The sequence below is a fragment of the Cebus imitator genome, unplaced genomic scaffold (genome assembly GCF_001604975.1).
Source record: "Cebus imitator isolate Cc_AM_T3 unplaced genomic scaffold, Cebus_imitator-1.0 Scaffold280, whole genome shotgun sequence".
Classification (NCBI taxonomy): domain Eukaryota; kingdom Metazoa; phylum Chordata; class Mammalia; order Primates; family Cebidae; genus Cebus; species Cebus imitator.
Window position 1 is genome coordinate 2,804,656 of NW_016107595.1, and position 17,015 is coordinate 2,821,670.

Here is a 17,015-nt window from a genome sequence, read left to right on the forward strand (position 1 = left end):
TTTTTTTTTTTCCCGAGACGGAGTATCACTGTATTGCCCAGGCTGGAATAAGTGGCACGATCTCAGCTCACTACAGCCTTCACCTCCACCTCCCGGGTTCAAGTCATTCTTCTCCCTCAGCCTCCCGAGTAGCTGGGATTACAGGCACATACCACCACACCTGGCTAATTTTTGTATTTTTAGTAGAAATGGGTTTCATCAAGTTGGCCAGGCTGGTCTCAAACTCCTGACCTCGTGATCCGCCGACCTTGGCCTTCCAAAGTGCTGGGATTACAGGTGAGAGCCACCATGCCTGGCCACACTCAGCTAATTTTTTGTATTTTTCGTAGAGATGGGGTTTTGCCGTGTTGGCCAGGCTCCCCCTTTTTCTTAAAGAGAGGGTCTTGTCTGTTGCTCAGGCTAAAGTGTGGTGGTGCCATCATAGCTCACAGCAGCCTTGACCCACTGGGGTCATGTGGTCCTCTGGGCTCAGCCTCCTGAGTAGCTGGGACTGCAAGTGGTCACCACACCCGGCTCATTCTTGTATTTTTTTTGTGGAGACAGGATCTTGTTGTGTTGTCCAGGCTGGTCTCGAGAACTCCTGGCCTCAAGCGATCCTCCCAGTGTTCGGATGACAGGTGTGAGCCGCCCTTCCTACTCTGGAAGTGACCTACTGTTGTGCTGCTCTGATGCACAGTCTCAGTTCTGGAGTGTGTCAGGAGCAACTGTTTATGGGCAGAAAGCCCCTGCACACCTCTTAGATGGACTTCCAGAATGTAGTTTTAGTCGTAGCTGGGTTCACATCCAGTATTAAAGGAGTTAGGTACCCCAGCTCTGGGGCCTTCCTTGTGTATGGCTAGGAACTGGGAATTCTAGGATGTACCTTTAAATATTGTGTCCAGAGCAATGATGGTAGAAGAAGTTGCTGCTTTTTTTTTTTTTTTTCCTTTTTTTGAGACAGAGTCTTGCTTTGTCGCCCAGGCTGGAGTGCAATGGTGTGATCTCAGCTCACTGCAACCTCCACCTCCTGGGTTCAAGCAGTTCTGCCTCAGCCTCCCGAGTAGCTGGGATTACAGGTGTGTACCACCACGCCCAGCTAATTTTTTGTATTTTTAGTAGAAATGGGGTTTCATTGTGTTAGGCTGGTCTCGAATTCTTGATCTCAGGTGATTCACCCACCTTGGCCTCCCGAAGTGCCGGGATTGCAGGCTGAGCCTGTAAAAAAAACTCCTGCTCCTGGCCAAGGAGTTGCTTCTTGGTCTTCCCAGCCTAGTGGTGGGTGCCTGGGGTGGGTACAGAGAGGCCCTGCCCTCCAGAGCCTTGCTAGTGATGGGCTAAGTTGACAGCCTGGAAGGACAGCCTGGCAACCCTGTGCCAGCTGAAGGTGACAACCCTCTTCTTCACCCATCATGTCCCCTGGAGTGGGTTGTGGGCTTTCTCTGTGCCAGGCACTGTCCCCTAGTACTGCTCATTTCATGATAGTTTCCGGGGTCAAATATTTTTGAAATCAGTGTTTTATCTTGAAAATTTTCAGAGAATGGAGGGAGAAACTAACAACCCAGAAGTAAGCTGTGTTGTGCCACATCACTGCAGGGCGGCAGTGGGCCCAGTGTGCGTATGCACGTGTGTGCAGGTAGAATGTGCGCACACACTGCAGCCAGGCGGGTGGGCGGGGCCTCCGTGGGGTGCTGCTCCCCATGAGCACTTGGCCCTTAATTTTGTGCCACCGCTTGTTCTGTCATGACACAGTGCTCCTGCTGCCTGACCTAGCCCCGTGGTGGCGTTAGGTGGCCTATGGGGACCATGCCAGGAATTGTTGGCGTGTCATTTGAGGTTCTGGTTCCTGGGACCGGCATGAGGAGCGCCTGTGGCCATGTAATCTCCTGCAGGTGTCCTGTGTAGTTTGTAGCCTGATGACTTAGAACCATGCGCTCTCTGCCTTTGCTGCTGGAAGGAATATGGAAGAGGCGCCTTTAGAGAGTGTGTGGCATGGGTTGGGAAAGGTATCTCAGTATTCAGTTTCTACTCTGTCCTCAGGAAGGGCTGCCTGAAGGATGGGCAGGGCCAGGTGGTGGTAGTGGGTGTAGCTGGTGGCGTTTCCACATCCTCATGAGTGACAGCCTCGTAGTGTTGATGAGCCTTGTACTGTGGTGGGTCTGGCGCCATGGAGCTGTCCTCAGGGCACACTGCCGTCAGTCTGTAAAAGTCACCCTGCTCCTTGTGGTCCTCAGTCATGTGGGAAAGAAGCGTCTTCCGCCGGGCGCGGTGGCTCACGCCTGTAATCCCAGCACTTTGGGAGGCCGAGGTGGGTGGATCACGAGGTCAAGAGATCGAGACCATCCTGGTCAACATGGTGAAACCCCGTCTCTACTAAAAATACAAAAATTAGCTGGGCATGGTGGCGCGTGCCTGTAATCCCAGCTACTCAGGAGGCTGAGGCAGGAGAATTGCCTGAACCCAGGAGGCGGAGGCTGCGGTGAGCCGAGATCGCGCCATTGCACTCCAGCCTGGGTAACGAGAGCGAAACTCCGTCTCAAAAAAACAAAACCAAAAAAAAAAAAAAAAAAAAGAAGCATCTTCCTAGGTGTCCTGGTTGTGGACATGGACGTGGCTCTGTGGCTAGGCGAGAGTTAGACTGGCTGTGGGAGTGCGGGGGGGCCGGGAGTGCCGGAGGCCACCAGTAGCTCTTTTTTGGCCAGGTAGGTTTGCTAGAGAAGAATGAAATCCAGTCATAACAAGGGAAACTGTCTCAAAGCATCACACCAGAGTCACTGAGGTTAGTCCTTCTGTGCTGAGCCCTGGAAGCTGCAGCCTCACTTGGGTGATTCTGCGTTCCGCTGCAGGTTGGACCCGAAGGCATCCTGCAGAACGGGGCTGTGGACGACAGTGTAGCCAAGACCAGCCAGTTGTTGGCCGAGTTGAACTTCGAGGAAGATGAAGAAGACACCTATTACACAAAGGACCTCCCCATACACGCCTGCAGGTGAGCTAGGCATGTGCTGGGCAGGTGGGCGCCTCTGACACTGGCCTGGGACACTTGTCTCCCAGGTGTAGGACGGCGCCCTTGTGCTGTGACTCTGGGTGGTGTGTCCTCGGGAGTAAGGAAGTAGCTCAAACAGTGTGCACAGCTGAGGCCTGTTACCAGTCAGGAGATGGGCTCAGCAACCTTCCACACCCCGAATGCACCAGCTGGTGGGAAAAGTTTTCCTTCCTTTGGCCTCCTCAGGCCCTGGGGGCATTGCCTGGTACCTGCCACTCACTCACTAGAAAGAATTTGTCAGAGCCTTGGGTGAGCCTCTGGGGTCAGAGGGTGAGCGGAGCAGCTGAGATGCCCTTACACAGTGGTTGCCACAGGATGCTGTGGTGTCCCTGCCTCCTGGTGCCTTGGCCATGCCTGGAGAATGGGATGTGGACGGTAGACCTGCATGTTGACAAATATAGAATTCTCATCTCTAGCAGGATTGTCCCTTTTTCGGGCTTATTTCCGTATTTTTGTGACACGTGAGAAAATGTAGATTAGAAGAGGCGAGAAGGTTTTGATCAGGGCAGCTTTGGGCCTGGACCTTCTCCTCCCTGTGGGCGCCCACCTGGGGCCCTCCCTGCAGCCTCTTCCCCTGCGTGCTGCTCAGCGCCCCGAGACTGAGAGTGCTCTCCCCCCACCTGGTGGGCAGGCACTCTTTCCTTCATCTCAGCTCTTCACTCATTCTAATTTGCAAATGTTTTCATGTATGCAGTCATGTTCTCAACACACAGAGATGCCTGTAAGTTCTGGTGCAGCTCCGGGGAGCTTGCATTTTGGGTTTGGTATGTGGATTTTCAGAAAACCACAGCCAGGGATGGGATGGGGCTCTCCCGAGGCTGCTTGCATGGGCTTCAGGGCAGGAGCTTCAAAGTGCTGCCACTGCAGGGTCTGTGCCCAGCTCCCCGGGAGCGCAGTGCCCTCTGCTGGCGTCCGGAGCGCACCGTGACCGCTGTGTGATGAGTCTGGGTTCCTGACTGGAATGCCTCTGGGGGAGTAAGGCCTCCCTTCGGCAAGACTCCCTTTCGGGTGGTGGCTTTGCTCCTCATCCCTTGGAGCTTCTGCCACATACCCAACTCCTTCCCTGCATTCTCAGGTTTGGGAAGCCCTGCTTAACTGGTTTGATTTGGTTACTGAGATGGTTGGGGTTGAGTATGTGTTTGATGAAGAACTTAAAAATGTTGTAAGAGCAAAGAATTTTATATCCTGCCAAATGAAAACCAGAGAGCAAGCTTCCAGCTGTAACTGTCGCTGTTTTGATTTTTCAGTTACTGTGGAATACACGATCCTGCCTGCGTGGTTTACTGTAATACCAGCAAGAAGTGGTTCTGCAACGGACGTGGAAATACTTCTGGCAGGTAGATAATCAAGCCATGCATGTGTCTTTAATCAGCGCCGTGTTCAGACTTGTGTGTAAATTATGGAAATGTTGAAGCGAAGCGCAATATAAAATCACGCTAACAAACCTGGTTTTTTTCCTCCTCTGTGACTGGTTTAACTTAAAACAGATGGTGGTGTGTGAATGCCTTAATGTATTTACCCTTGATTTATTCTTTGCGGCTCTTTTTATTATGCAAGTAGGGTTGGCTTAATTCTGGTTTCCAGTTTTTATTTCGATTATTCTGCAAGATGAGCTCTTGGCACACCCATTGGTCTCATTAACGGGAGGATGTTCCCAAGGCGGTAACAGGCATCCAGGGGCGCCGGTTCCTGAGCAGGCCCTCTGGCCTGAGCTCATCGGAGCCATCCGGAGGCTAATTCAGGCCAGATCCTGAATCACTGGCTTCAACCAAGTTCACTTGACCATCGGCACTGGGCTTGTCTTCTTGATGTTGATCAGCTGCAGCTGGATTGGGTCGCGTGTTCTATGTTTGGGACCCGACCAGTGTTCTCCCGGTGCCTGAATTCCAGGAGGGAGTTTGATAGTCTCGCCCGACCGGTGGGACTCTCATCCTGGTGGGTCCCTTGCCAGCGGCTCCCCGTCTCCTCCGGGCTACTATGTACAGTTCAGTTCACTGCTGGAGAGGATAGAGCAGAGCCTGGGAGGCGGAGCTCCGAGGTGCCAGCAGGGAAATGGGGGCTTTTTCTGAGGTTCACATTCTGGTGAAAGAAAATGACCAAAGCCCCAGAGCCAGGCTTTCTTGTGTAGACACCCGCCCCTTCCTGTGCCTTTGGCAGCTGTGAGTCTCAGGTTCACAGATGGAGCGGTCAGATCTCATGGCATCTCTGAGTTAGGAACTTGAAATGTGGTGCTATGAGCAAGGTAAGAAAGGGGCTGCTGTTTTTAAACCATGTTAAAAGTGTCTTCTGGATAACCAAAAGACATTCTTGTCCCACGTTCGGAATCTTCTACAGACGTTCTTGTCCCATGTTCAGAATCTTCTGGGTAATTTTAAGTGTTGCTATGTTTGCATTTAGTTCCCCTTGTGTAGGAAAAGCAACTAAATAAAACTTCTCTTAGCTGGCAACCCCAGCTTCCGGTCAGCACAGCCAAGAACGGGGAAGTGAGCAAAAGGGCCTCTGAGAAACAGGAGGCTCTAGCCAAGCACCAGTGCACGTTCTGTGCGAGGCCCGGGGGAAGGTGAGGAAGCAGCCGCCGGCCCTCCGGGAGCTTGGCTTCGACTGGGGAGGATGCGTGGGAAGACATAGAGACCGCTGATCCTGCCCACGTGGCTGGTGGGGCTCCAGAGAGGAGTTGGGCTTTGGGGATGCCCAGAGCGGCCATGGCTGGTATGAGAATCCTGGGCCTTGTGGCAGGGAGAAGGGTTAGAAGGTTGGCAGAGCTGAAGCTTTTAACAGGAAGGGCTTTTGGGGGAAGAGAGGGCCCAGTGATGAAGGCTGGGAGGCCCCGAGGGTGTGTTCAGAGCTGCCGATGATGCTGGAATAGCCTGAAGGCAGAGTGGCCGCACACCCTTGTTCGAAGCGGCAGATGGGTGCCCGAGAGCGGCTGGCTTGGCACAGGGCAGGGTTCAGCCTGGATCGTGGTTTAGGTGAGCAGTGTCCTGGCCACGTCACAGCAGGGAGTTGAGACAGCCAGGGCTTCCACCGTGGCCCTGGGCTTCTGCGCAGCAGCCGCACCTCTGCTCAGCCCTCTTACTGCTCTCGGGTTTCCCGGCCTGCAGCAAATCAGGAGGGACTGTTGCTCCTGGAGGTGGGCACAGAGCCTCTGAGGAGTGACTTCAGAATAAGCCACTAAAGATGGCAGGGAGGTGACCTTGGAGAGAAGGGGGCCGGCCGGGGCCTTGTGGGAAATGTCTCTGGCCCCACAGCAGTCCCGGCACAGTAATGGGTTAAATGAGGCCTGATAAGTTGGATGTAAGAAAGCAGGATCTTTAAAAAAGGCAGAACTATGTGAACCGTGTTAAGGAAGTTTCCCTTAAAAGTGGTTCAAGTTGGGATTGATTGATTTTTGTGCTCGGTGGGGAGCTAGTTTGGAGGAGGGCTGGTCCCCAGGGATGCCATATGGATGAGGTGTGACCGTCTCTGCTAATGGACCGTGAATGGTACCGGAACTTTTCACAGGGGCCCGAAAATTGGAAGTGGTGAAAAGCCAAACTTTGGGTGTTAATCATTTATCATTTCCTGGTTTCAGCCACATTGTAAATCACCTTGTGAGGGCAAAATGCAAAGAAGTGACCCTGCACAAGGACGGGCCCCTGGGGGAGACAGTCCTGGAGTGCTACAACTGCGGCTGTCGCAACGTCTTCCTCCTTGGCTTCATCCCAGCCAAAGCTGACTCAGTGGTGGTGCTGCTGTGCAGGTGAGCGGTCCCCAGTTGGCCCCCGGCGTGACCTTTAAGCTCCAGCCGTCTCCTCACAAGCCTTACTGTGGCTCTGACTCCAGGGAATTGTGCTCCAGAGATGGTTTTTGCTGAGGGGTGAGGCATAAGAGCGTTTAGGGGCTGAGGCTTGTTAGGGAGTCGGCAATGCCGTCTAACTCATTTGGGGCATTCTGGCTAAATCATTCCAACAATTCTGTAAAAACAAAGTCTGTTCTGAGTTGTAAGAGTTCAGAGCTCAAGTGCATGGGGAGATGGGATTTATTACTGACAGTTTAAAAGTAATGTGATCACATAATAAAACTCAGGGTACGCCCCTTTGGGTGAAAGGTCAGCATGGGAGGGGCCCCTCCCTGGTTTGGGGCTTTAGGGAGGGGAGCTGGTCCTCACGGCGGCTCTCCACTCCGCAGGCAGCCCTGTGCCAGCCAGAGCAGCCTCAAAGACATCAACTGGGACAGCTCGCAGTGGCAGCCACTGATCCAGGACCGCTGCTTCCTGTCCTGGCTGGTCAAGATCCCCTCCGAGCAGGAGCAGCTTCGGGCGCGCCAGATCACGGCGCAGCAGATCAACAAGCTGGAGGAGCTCTGGAAGGTGAGGCTGCCCAGCAGTCCGCCCGCAAGTGCGGTGTCTGGTTGCGGGGAGGGGGATGTTTTCAGAGATGGCTAACCTAGTGAGACCGTGGAGTTTCTCTAGAAGGAACTCAGGCAGGCCTCTGCCACCTCTGTGTGGAGTGTCCTCAGGGTGCCTTGGTCACCTGCCGTCTAGGCAGCCTCACCTGACTTGAGAAGAGCCTGGCCTTGGGAAAGGAAAGCTCTGGCTGTTGGAATTTTTCTTGTGTTGTGGGGGTGAGGATGGGTGGTGGTGGGAGGGGAAGGACGGGACTGGCTGTGGGTGGACTTGTCCAGCAGAGCCTAGACCTGCATAGACAGGTGGGCTGCGAGAGTGTCCTGGGGAAAGACGTTGGGACCGAGATTGGCACAGTCAGCTGAGCAGAGGGAAGACGGAAGGGTGCGGGGTCACTAGTGGGCGCCTGGTCCTCCCTCAGCAGACAGCCCTCACTTTTCCCCATGAAAGCCCTTTTCTGGTTCTGGCTCTTGAGGATTTTGTGATAAAGTGTATTCTAATAACTAGGCTAGAAGTTTTCATTTGCCTTCCATTCAGTCAGAAATCTCACATCAGAATTTTAAGTGCAAGCTGAATTATTTTTTGAGCACTGGAGCACTGTTCAGCCGGGAACCTTTCCACTTGGATTTTCAGGTTGCCAGATGATTTCAAGATTCCTGTTTATTTCTGAACAGCCCAGATACTGTTCTGTCCCCACCAGCGTGGCGCTCACTGAGGGAGCTGTCCCCCAGGGGTAGAGCTGTGGGCCCATGTTGGTCTGGCTCAGGGTTAGCAGACGTGGGAGATGGGCCCCCTGGGCTGTGGGCACAGCGAGAGAAACCCGTGGTCTCTGTGGTGCATGCAAGGAGTGTTAGGTGCTCTTGTTCACAAGCCGGGTGTGCTTGGTGGAAGCAGCCGGCTCTGAGGGTGCCCTCTGCTGTGGACAGTGTGTCAGGCTGGTGCCTGGGGCTTTGTAGGCAGGTCAGCCAAGTGCTGGAACCCTGCTGGGGTGACGAGCAGCAGCTGGGGGCCAGGTACAGGCCAGGCCGGCACCTAGCTCTCCATGTGGCATGGAGTTCCTGTTCTCAGGGTTCTTGGGGATGCGGCTGTGCACCACCCACCATGGCCGGTTCTGAGAAGCGATATGTGTGCTCTGGTGCCTCTGTGCCCTCGTTCATTTGCATGTAGGGAAACACAGGGACGAGTGTGGCACTGGTGTTCTCGTCTTGTAGGAAAATCCTTCTGCCACCCTGGAGGACCTGGAGAAGCCGGGGGTGGACGAGGAGCCACAGCATGTCCTCCTGCGGTATGAGGATGCCTACCAGTACCAGAACATCTTCGGGCCCCTGGTCAAGCTGGAGGCTGATTATGACAAGAAGCTGAAGGAGTCCCAGGTGATGTGTGCAGGAAGGCCTGCGCTGGGCTGTCTCTCTCAGCGTCTCTCCTCAGGCTTCCAGAGGGCGCTTTTGTCTCCAGGCCGTGGGAGCTGATGTGGGCTGCAACCGTGAGGCCCGGGCCGGGTGGCCGGTGATCTGGGCCCAGCCCTCAGAGCTGACATCAGCCTCGGTGTTTTCCATTTAAATCCAGCATCTTTCCCAGTCAGGTCCCCAGCTTTGCCCACAGCTGCAAGAGTTAGATTCGGGCCTGATCCCTGTGAAGACCGCATTTAAGTAATGGGAGCCCTGCGGTGCCGACCTCCCCTCTCTCCCTCTCCCCCTCCCTCCCTCTCCCCCTCCCTCCCTCTCTCTCTCCCCCTCTACCTCTCCCCCCTCTCTCCTGTCCCTCCTTCCCCTCTCTCCCTCCCTCCCCTCCCTTCTCTCCTTCCCTCCCCTCCATCTCTCTCCCTCCCCTCCTCTTTCTCCCTCCCCTCCTCTCTCTTCCTGCCCTCCTCTTTCTCCCTCTCCTCTTCTTTCTCTCCCTCCCCTCCTCTCTTGCTCCCCACCTCTCCCTCCCACAGCAGCTGCTCCCTGGCCATGGAGGCCCCTGGTGTGCGATGAAGCCTCCAGACAGGATCGGCCTGTGTGTGTTCCAGGGACTCCTAATGACTTCTCTTTCAGATGTGTCCTTGGTGGTATTTGGGGCTGTCGGGTGCCACTCATGGCGCCCGCTGTCATGGCAAAGGCTTACTGTAGGGCCTTACCTCATGGGGCCTCGGGCATGTGGAGTCGAGGCCCCAGCCTGTGCTGGAGGCTAACCGGGGCTCTTGTTTTTCATGTGCTCAGACTCAAGATAACATCACGGTCAGGTGGGACCTGGGCCTTAACAAGAAGAGAATCGCCTACTTCACTTTGCCCAAGACTGACTCTGGTAATGAGGATTTAGTCATAATTTGGTTAAGAGGTGATTTTAAGTTTTAAAATATTTGTGACCATAAGTAGCATAAAATTCCTAGTTCCACCCTTGTAAAGTGCCCCTTAATTTGAACTCTTCCTGGTGGAAGCCACGCCCCGAGTTAAAATGGCCACCTCTCTCACTTTTCACCGCAAGACATGCGGCTCATGCAGGGGGATGAGATATGCCTGCGGTACAAAGGGGACCTCGCGCCCCTGTGGAAAGGGATCGGCCACGTCATCAAGGTCCCTGATAGTATCCTTCACGTGGAGGGGTGCACCTGGCCAGTGGGAAAGGAAAGTGGGGGCGGCCAGCATCTCATGCTCCGTGGTGGATGCTGATTGGCACCGCCCTCCACTGCTCTTAGGAAAACCGCAGGGCCTTCACCTTTGGGGACAGGTGGCTGTGTGGGCACCACTCTGCCCAGATGGTGATGTTGGTGATGCTGCTTGTGTGGAGCGTCCCTGGACTGACTCTGCAGGTTAATGTGGCTACAGGATCGCCTTACCTGGACGCTGACAGTACACACGGAGGTTCCAGAAGCCACGGGTCACATGCAGACCCTTTGAACGCACACTTGCTCTCAGGCCACGTGTGGGGATGTGCGGTGACCTCACGGTGACCCAGACTGCCAGCCAGAGTGGGGCAGCTGTAAGGCACAGGTGCAGTCAGAGGCCCGGGCGGGGAGGGGTCCTGGGAGAAGACATTGCGGGTCTGACTCAGGCCGCCTCTTGGTGACTGGCCGATGCTGCTGGTTCCTGACCATCCAGTGGTGGCCTTGGTGGGGGTCAGGAAAGCCATCTCTGACACCCACTCTGTATCTGACAAGCTCATCCTGAACATGTGAGACTGATTTTGGGGCTGTGGTCAAGGGAAGACTGTTGCCTGAGGGCCGCAGCCTCCTGGAGGGCAGGTTGCTTATGTATGTGGAGCCCTGTGCTTGGCTGTACTGGCGTGGGCGCTGTTTATGGGGAGCTGTGAGAAGAGCTGCTGTGTTTGAAGCTGGGCTCCCAGAGCTCATGCTGGCCACGTGTGCAGGAGCCCCCATTGGGGTCCCGGGGCCCAGGATGTGGCTGTTCCCTGCTGGTGAGCGCTGCTGGCCTCGCTGCTGCCCTCTGGGTCTCTGAGAAGGGCCCAGATGAGGGGCTGGGGGTGGAAAGGAGGAACTCCGGGCAGGCTGGGGGTGGGACACCAGCTCACGATGAGGTAGAGTCTCTTCATGGACACTGTCCCTCTGGTCTCTGGTCCAGTGTTGGCTGCACGTTTTTAGCGTTTGTCATACAGCAGCGGTGTCTTAAGTAACTATATTTTAAAAACATCATTCAAAGAGTGGTGTACCGAGGGTGGCCCGGAAAGGTCAGCCTGGCTTTTGACAAGGATGCAGACTTAACTCAGCACACAGATTATGGCGATGAGATCGCCATTGAGCTGCGGAGCAGCGTGGGTGCACCCGTGGAGGTGACTCACAATTTCCAGGTGGATTTTGTGTGGAAGTCGACCTCCTTTGACAGGTACGTCACCTCCTACCATTGCCCCCTCTTCCCTGGTTACCACTTGTGGCATCTTTATGAGCCTCCCCAGCACTGTGGACTGGGGCTCCCCACCTACCCAGCTCTGTGAGCTCTGCATGCTGTTGAGGCGGCCACGGCTGTCTGTGCATGTCCCCGACCCCACACCCTCGTCACAGGATGCAGAGTGCGTTGAAAACGTTTGCTGTGGACGAGACCTCAGTGTCCGGCTACATCTACCACAAGCTGCTGGGCCACGAGGTGGAAGATGTGATCATCAAGTGCCAGCTGCCCAAGCGCTTCACGGCGCAGGGCCTCCCTGACCTCAACCACTCCCAGGTGCGCGCCGTCCTCAGCGCGCGGGGCCTCGCCCACGAGCTGGGACACAGGCAGTGGCTGCCCCTAACGGCCGCTTGTATTGAAGGTTTATGCCGTGAAGACTGTGCTGCAGAGACCGCTGAGCCTGATCCAGGGCCCGCCAGGCACGGGGAAGACAGTGACGTCAGCCACCATCGTCTACCACCTGGCCCGGCAAGGCAACGGGTAGGACTGGCACGACCCCTGCGGGCGAGACCTAGGAGGGCTTTTGGGTGGCTGGATGGAAGGCCTGCTGCCGGGAGCCTTGGGCTCTGTCACACTTGGGAGAGCACGTGGCGGGCAGTGTCGCTGTGGCGCCTCCTGCTTTCCATGTGACATAGTCGTGTCAGCTCCAGCCTTGGGGGTGGCTGCTGCAGCGTGAGTTCTGTGTGATTGTCTCAGAACCGTGAAGGCGCCTCACAGGGCGGCGGGAGGGTGAGTTCCAGCCTTGGCATTGCTTGTGGCGCTTGGGGCCCCTTCAGCATCGTTACTGCCTGTTAAAAATGACAGGAGTTTAAGGCCAGCCTGAACAGGGGGAGACCTCATCTCTACAAAAAAAAAATGCAGAAAATAGCTGGGGGGTAGTGGCGTGCACCTGTAGTCCCAGCTACTTGGGAGGCTGAGGTGGGAAGGTTGCTTGAGCCCAGGATGTTGAGGCTGCCGTGAGCTGAGATCATGCCACTGCACTTGAGCCTGGGCAACAAAGCAATACCCTGTCTCAAAAAACAGAGTCTTGGGTTGTTACATTCACCAAGCTTTTTCTGAGTAAGCACTGAGCCTCCTGAATGGTGTTGCAGGCCGGTGCTGGTGTGTGCTCCCAGCAACATTGCTGTGGACCAGCTGACAGAGAAGATCCACCAGACGGGGCTGAAGGTCGTGCGCCTCTGTGCCAAGAGCCGTGAGGCCATCGACTCCCCGGTGTCCTTCCTGGCCCTGCACAACCAGATCAGGAACATGGACAGGTGTGTGTCGAGTCCATCCTTCCCAGTTGGTCCCTGAGCTGCCACGGGTGGCGTGTGCAGAGGGCAGGCATCCCGCTAACCCATGTGTGCTTCCAGCATGCCTGAGCTGCAGAAGCTGCAGCAGTTGAAAGACGAGACCGGGGAGCTGTCATCCGCTGACGAGAAGCGGTACCGGGCCCTGAAGCGCACCGCAGAGAGAGAGCTGCTGATGGTGAGTGCCCCTCCCGCACGCGAAAGGGCCTGTGGGCCAGTGGCCTGATGGTTTTGGTTTGGGCCGGAGCCCCTGTTTGAGTCGTTGCTTTGCTTTTGGAGGAGAACTTCAATGCTCTCTACCTGCCTTCTTTGCGCTCACTCCCAGAGTTAGGGACGTCTTGCTGCCTGGAACACGGGCTTCTAGGGAGTCTCTCGTCCCAGGCTCCACTGGGACCCGGCAGTGGATCTAGAACACTCTTTGCTGCTTTTTCATAACCAACCAGCCCAAACTGGAATCAGCCTGCGTGCAGGTTTCAGCAGCTCAGCACTGCCCCTTGGAGGCTGTTGTGAGGCACAAAGCCCTTGGTGTGGAGAGGTTGCCTTCTGTGAAACATGGCCGTTTAAGGACCTTAAAAGTCAGTGGACACCACACCCTTGACTGCGTGTCTTGTCTGGGAGGGACAGCTTGTTTTCATAGTCAGAGAGGGTGAGGAACAGGAGAGCCTCTGCGTCCTGTACCGCCTGCCCTCCGGGGTCTGGTGACATTCACAGGGCAGGTGCCCTGATGCTTCCATATCCTGCCCCAGAACGCAGATGTCATCTGCTGCACCTGTGTGGGCGCTGGTGACCCGAGGTTGGCCAAGATGCAGTTCCGCTCCATTTTAATCGACGAGAGCACCCAGGCCACCGAGCCAGAGTGCATGGTTCCTGTGGTCCTCGGGGCCAAGCAGGTGGGCTGTCTCCCCTTCCCTCACCTGTGGGAAAACTAGTGTGTGCCATTCTTGGTGTTTTGTTTTTTAAAAACACCCTGTGTTGACTTGGGATGCCCAGCAGGGTGCGCACACACACGGGGCCCCCTGAGGGGTTTATAGAGAGGGTGGCTCTGCCAGCTGCACATCCAGCATGTGTGGTGAGCAGTCTTCCTGCCCCTGTGGCCAGGTGGTGCCCTGTGTACCCTGGGGTCCCTGCTTCCTTGCTAGCGCGTGTTGAGGCCAGTTCACACCTGAACTTCTCGACTTGTGGGGGGCCCCTCTCCCTGCAGCTGATCCTCGTGGGTGACCACTGCCAGCTGGGCCCGGTGGTGATGTGCAAGAAGGCGGCCAAGGCTGGGCTGTCACAGTCACTTTTCGAGCGCCTCGTGGTGCTGGGCATCCGGCCCATCCGCCTGCAGGTCCAGTACCGGATGCACCCTGCACTCAGCGCCTTCCCGTCCAACATATTCTACGAGGGCTCCCTCCAGAACGGTGTCACTGCAGGTAACAGGGCTCTGCCCGGGACAGGGGCTTCTGCAGAGAAGTGGCACTGAGGGAATGTGGCCGGGGAGAAGACACTGGCTCATCAGTTTCCCGAGTGGCTTCACACAGTGACTGCTTGCGTTCAGAGCACTTTGTGCCCCGAGGTCTTGGTGGTATGGTCTTGGCCCAAGTGGTGTCTCTGGGGCATGTGGGGAACCCGTGTCCTTAAATTAAAACTCAGTCATTGCCTCAGAGTTCACCCAAGCCCCACGTGGTGGCACGCACAGCTGCAAGGACAGGTGTTGTGGGAGCTGAGCGCCGGCCTTACGTGTGCCTTGTGTTCAGTGCTTTGTGAAGAGCAGCAGTTCTCAAGGCCTGGGGCCTCTGGGGACCACAAGACCACATCCGGCTTCCCTGAATAACACAGAGGCCTCATGTGCCCTTTTTCGCTTGCTGACACTCGTGCTGCTGGTGACCTAATGGTGCTTCTGCAGCCGGACTGTGCTGGGATCACAGGGAGAAATCCCCGATGAGGAAGTGAACATGAGTCTTACTAAGCCTCGAGTGTTTTACTGTGACCAGATAGAAGCTCCCGTGACACCTTTGGGTGTGTGAGGCGCTTGAAGGAAGGGCTTATGGGGACACCTGGATATTCACCCCGAGGTGTGGGCAGACCTTTTTTCCAAAAATGAGCAAGCCTGTCGCTTCATGGAGAACAAGGGGCGTCTGTTACCAGAAGTAAAATTCAAGTGAAAACCAGAAGTTTGGAAAACTTAACGTCGCCTGCCATGAGCTTGCTGTCTTCCCAATATCTAGAAACTTTTCTGGTGAGGTCTGTGGGGTGAGAGATGGAACATTTCCACTGTTGCCCGTGAAATGGCTCAGCCTTTGGAAGATCTGCTTGACTTGGTAGGAGATCCTTCCTGAATGACCAATGCAGAGTGTCACAAAGTGACATGGGGTTGTAGTGGCAAAGGGTTGTCACAGGCCTGTGGAAACCCACCTCTGCGCAGCTTGGCATGGCCTCAGGGCTGGAGACTCCTGGCCCTGCAGAAAGGCTGTAGAAACAAACCCACCTCCCTTTCCCAGCGACAGGCATCCATGCGGCCTGGCTTCCCCACCGCTTCTGTGGAGCCCAGGAGGGTGGACTGAGCAGAGGCTGACACCAGGCCCAGCTGTCTCCCATTCAATCAGATAGGAGACTCACAAAACAGGAGATAGGGCCACTCTTCTCACTTAGCTTATTTTTAGAGAAATAACTAACGTGTAATGGGTTACTTTTGAATTAATACATTTTTTAAATTTCTAAGTTTGGAGAATATAGTAATCCACATGAACTGAAGCTACTTGGACTCCCGACTTTTAGGAGTTTAAAGGGGTCCTGAGAGCTGCCAACACAGCACCTCGTGAACTCCAAACCTGTGAGGCTGGTGTTGTCAGGCCTCCTTACAGGGGAAACTGAGGCTCAGAGCCCATCCCCTGGCTTGGGCCACACCAGTGTTTGCCGAGTGGTAGGTCCTGGGAGTTGATGCCACTATTGACATCACGAGGACACCACTGTTACCAGCGCGTAGCAAGGCTGCAGAGACCTTGCTTGTGCTTTGGGGTGTCTGAGCACTGGTTGGGAAAGGCGTGGCTCGGCGCAGGCTCAGACCCCTCATGGTCCGCAGGGCATCGGCTCAGAGGGCAGACGCTGGTGTGCACGGCTCTGTAATCGGTGCGCAGCACGTTCACACCCAGTAAGTACACTTTAGGAAGTTCTGTATTGAAGTGTAAACGTGCGGCCATGTCACAAATGTCTGGCTCAATGAGTGATCACTAAGTGAGAGTATTTGGAGAGCTAGTGCCTGAATCCACGACCACCTGACCAGCTGCGAGAAGCCGCCATCCATGCAGGCGGCCACACTTGCAGCCTGTGACCGCACGTCCACAGCAGCCCCTGGGCTGAGGGACTTTTGAGTTCACGCGGTGCCCTGCGCTTGCTGTAACAACAGTAATGTGCTTGGCCTCGTTTTCAGTTCAAGGTGGGATCATATGGCGTGTCCTGGCGGGTCTGGCTTCCTCTGTCCATGTCAGGCTGGTGTTGTCTCAAAACACCGGTTTTCTAACACCAGTCGAAGCTCCCAGTGGGGTGGGGAGGGTGCGTGTGAATTGAGAAGCTGGTTTTGCAGTTTTAAGGACACGCACAGGACCCAGAAAAACCAAGATGAATGCAAAGAGTCCGAAGAAAGTGGCCGCTCACATGGGATGCCGCAGTGCACCAGCCGCAGTGCTGGGCTCCGGCCCAGGATGGAGCCCAGAGGCAGGCAGGGGTCCACAGGCCCTCGGCAGGAATGGGCGAGGCTGCAGGACTGGAGGACACAGGTGGCTCAACAGTGTCACATACAGAAGTCAGTTGCCTTTAAGGCAAGCTTCTGGAAGGAAGTAGGAGAATAGCCCAGATCCTGGGGTTGGCAGAGATGTCCAGGCTTAAGGAAAGCACCAGCTGAGCCCCCGTTCAGGGGCTGAGCCAGCTCTGCTGGACACAGTGCTCTCAGTGGCCTCTGATTAGCCTTACTCAGTCCTGGGCATCTCTGGCCAGGGGACCAGCTCAGATGACCTCACAGACCTCGGTCTCCTGCCCCAGGGCCTCAGCAGCACGAGTGTGGCATCTGCATTGCACTCCGTCTGATCTCAGTTGAGGCAGACTACAGCTTTTGAGGTGTTCCCTCTTTCCCTCCCCATCGCAGCGGATCGTGTGAAGAAGGGATTTGACTTCCAGTGGCCCCAGCCTGATAAACCGATGTTCTTCTACGTGACCCAGGGCCAAGAGGAGATTGCGAGCTCGGGCACTTCCTACCTGAACAGGTGAGCAGGGCTGGGCCCACCAGTGTCTGTAGGCCTTGGGGACAGCTTGAGAGGTTGACCCATTCTCCTTATTTTTTAACATGGGACTGAAGCTTTTTTTGCCTTCATTCCTCGTTTAGACTCTAAACCATGTTGTTTCTGCCTCCTCTTCCACTGTGCTTGTTTTTTATTGGGTGGATACTTTTTTTTTTTTTTTTTTTTTTT

At 55.4% G+C, this 17,015-nt stretch overlaps 1 protein-coding gene across 2 annotated transcripts in view; it reads left to right on the forward strand.

Annotated features, from left to right (window-relative positions):
* UPF1 (UPF1 RNA helicase and ATPase) overlaps positions 1 to 17,015 on the forward strand; it is a 37,232-nt gene that overhangs the window by 11,932 nt on the left and 8,285 nt on the right. Inside the window, exons 2-16 of one of the 2 annotated variants that reach the window (XM_017501333.2) lie at positions 2,823 to 2,962; positions 4,267 to 4,356; positions 6,591 to 6,758; positions 7,187 to 7,367; positions 8,612 to 8,773; positions 9,602 to 9,686; positions 9,867 to 9,965; positions 11,113 to 11,221; positions 11,398 to 11,557; positions 11,643 to 11,761; positions 12,373 to 12,537; positions 12,634 to 12,748; positions 13,317 to 13,460; positions 13,772 to 13,985; positions 16,694 to 16,811. In XM_017501333.2, coding sequence (XP_017356822.1) covers positions 2,823 to 2,962; positions 4,267 to 4,356; positions 6,591 to 6,758; positions 7,187 to 7,367; positions 8,612 to 8,773; positions 9,602 to 9,686; positions 9,867 to 9,965; positions 11,113 to 11,221; positions 11,398 to 11,557; positions 11,643 to 11,761; positions 12,373 to 12,537; positions 12,634 to 12,748; positions 13,317 to 13,460; positions 13,772 to 13,985; positions 16,694 to 16,811 — 2,069 coding nt within the window. Of the gene's footprint in view, positions 1 to 2,822; positions 2,963 to 4,266; positions 4,357 to 6,590; positions 6,759 to 7,186; positions 7,368 to 8,611; positions 8,774 to 9,601; positions 9,720 to 9,866; positions 9,966 to 11,112; positions 11,222 to 11,397; positions 11,558 to 11,642; positions 11,762 to 12,372; positions 12,538 to 12,633; positions 12,749 to 13,316; positions 13,461 to 13,771; positions 13,986 to 16,693; positions 16,812 to 17,015 lie in introns of both variants that reach the window. The other variant, XM_017501332.2, reaches the window with a different exon arrangement.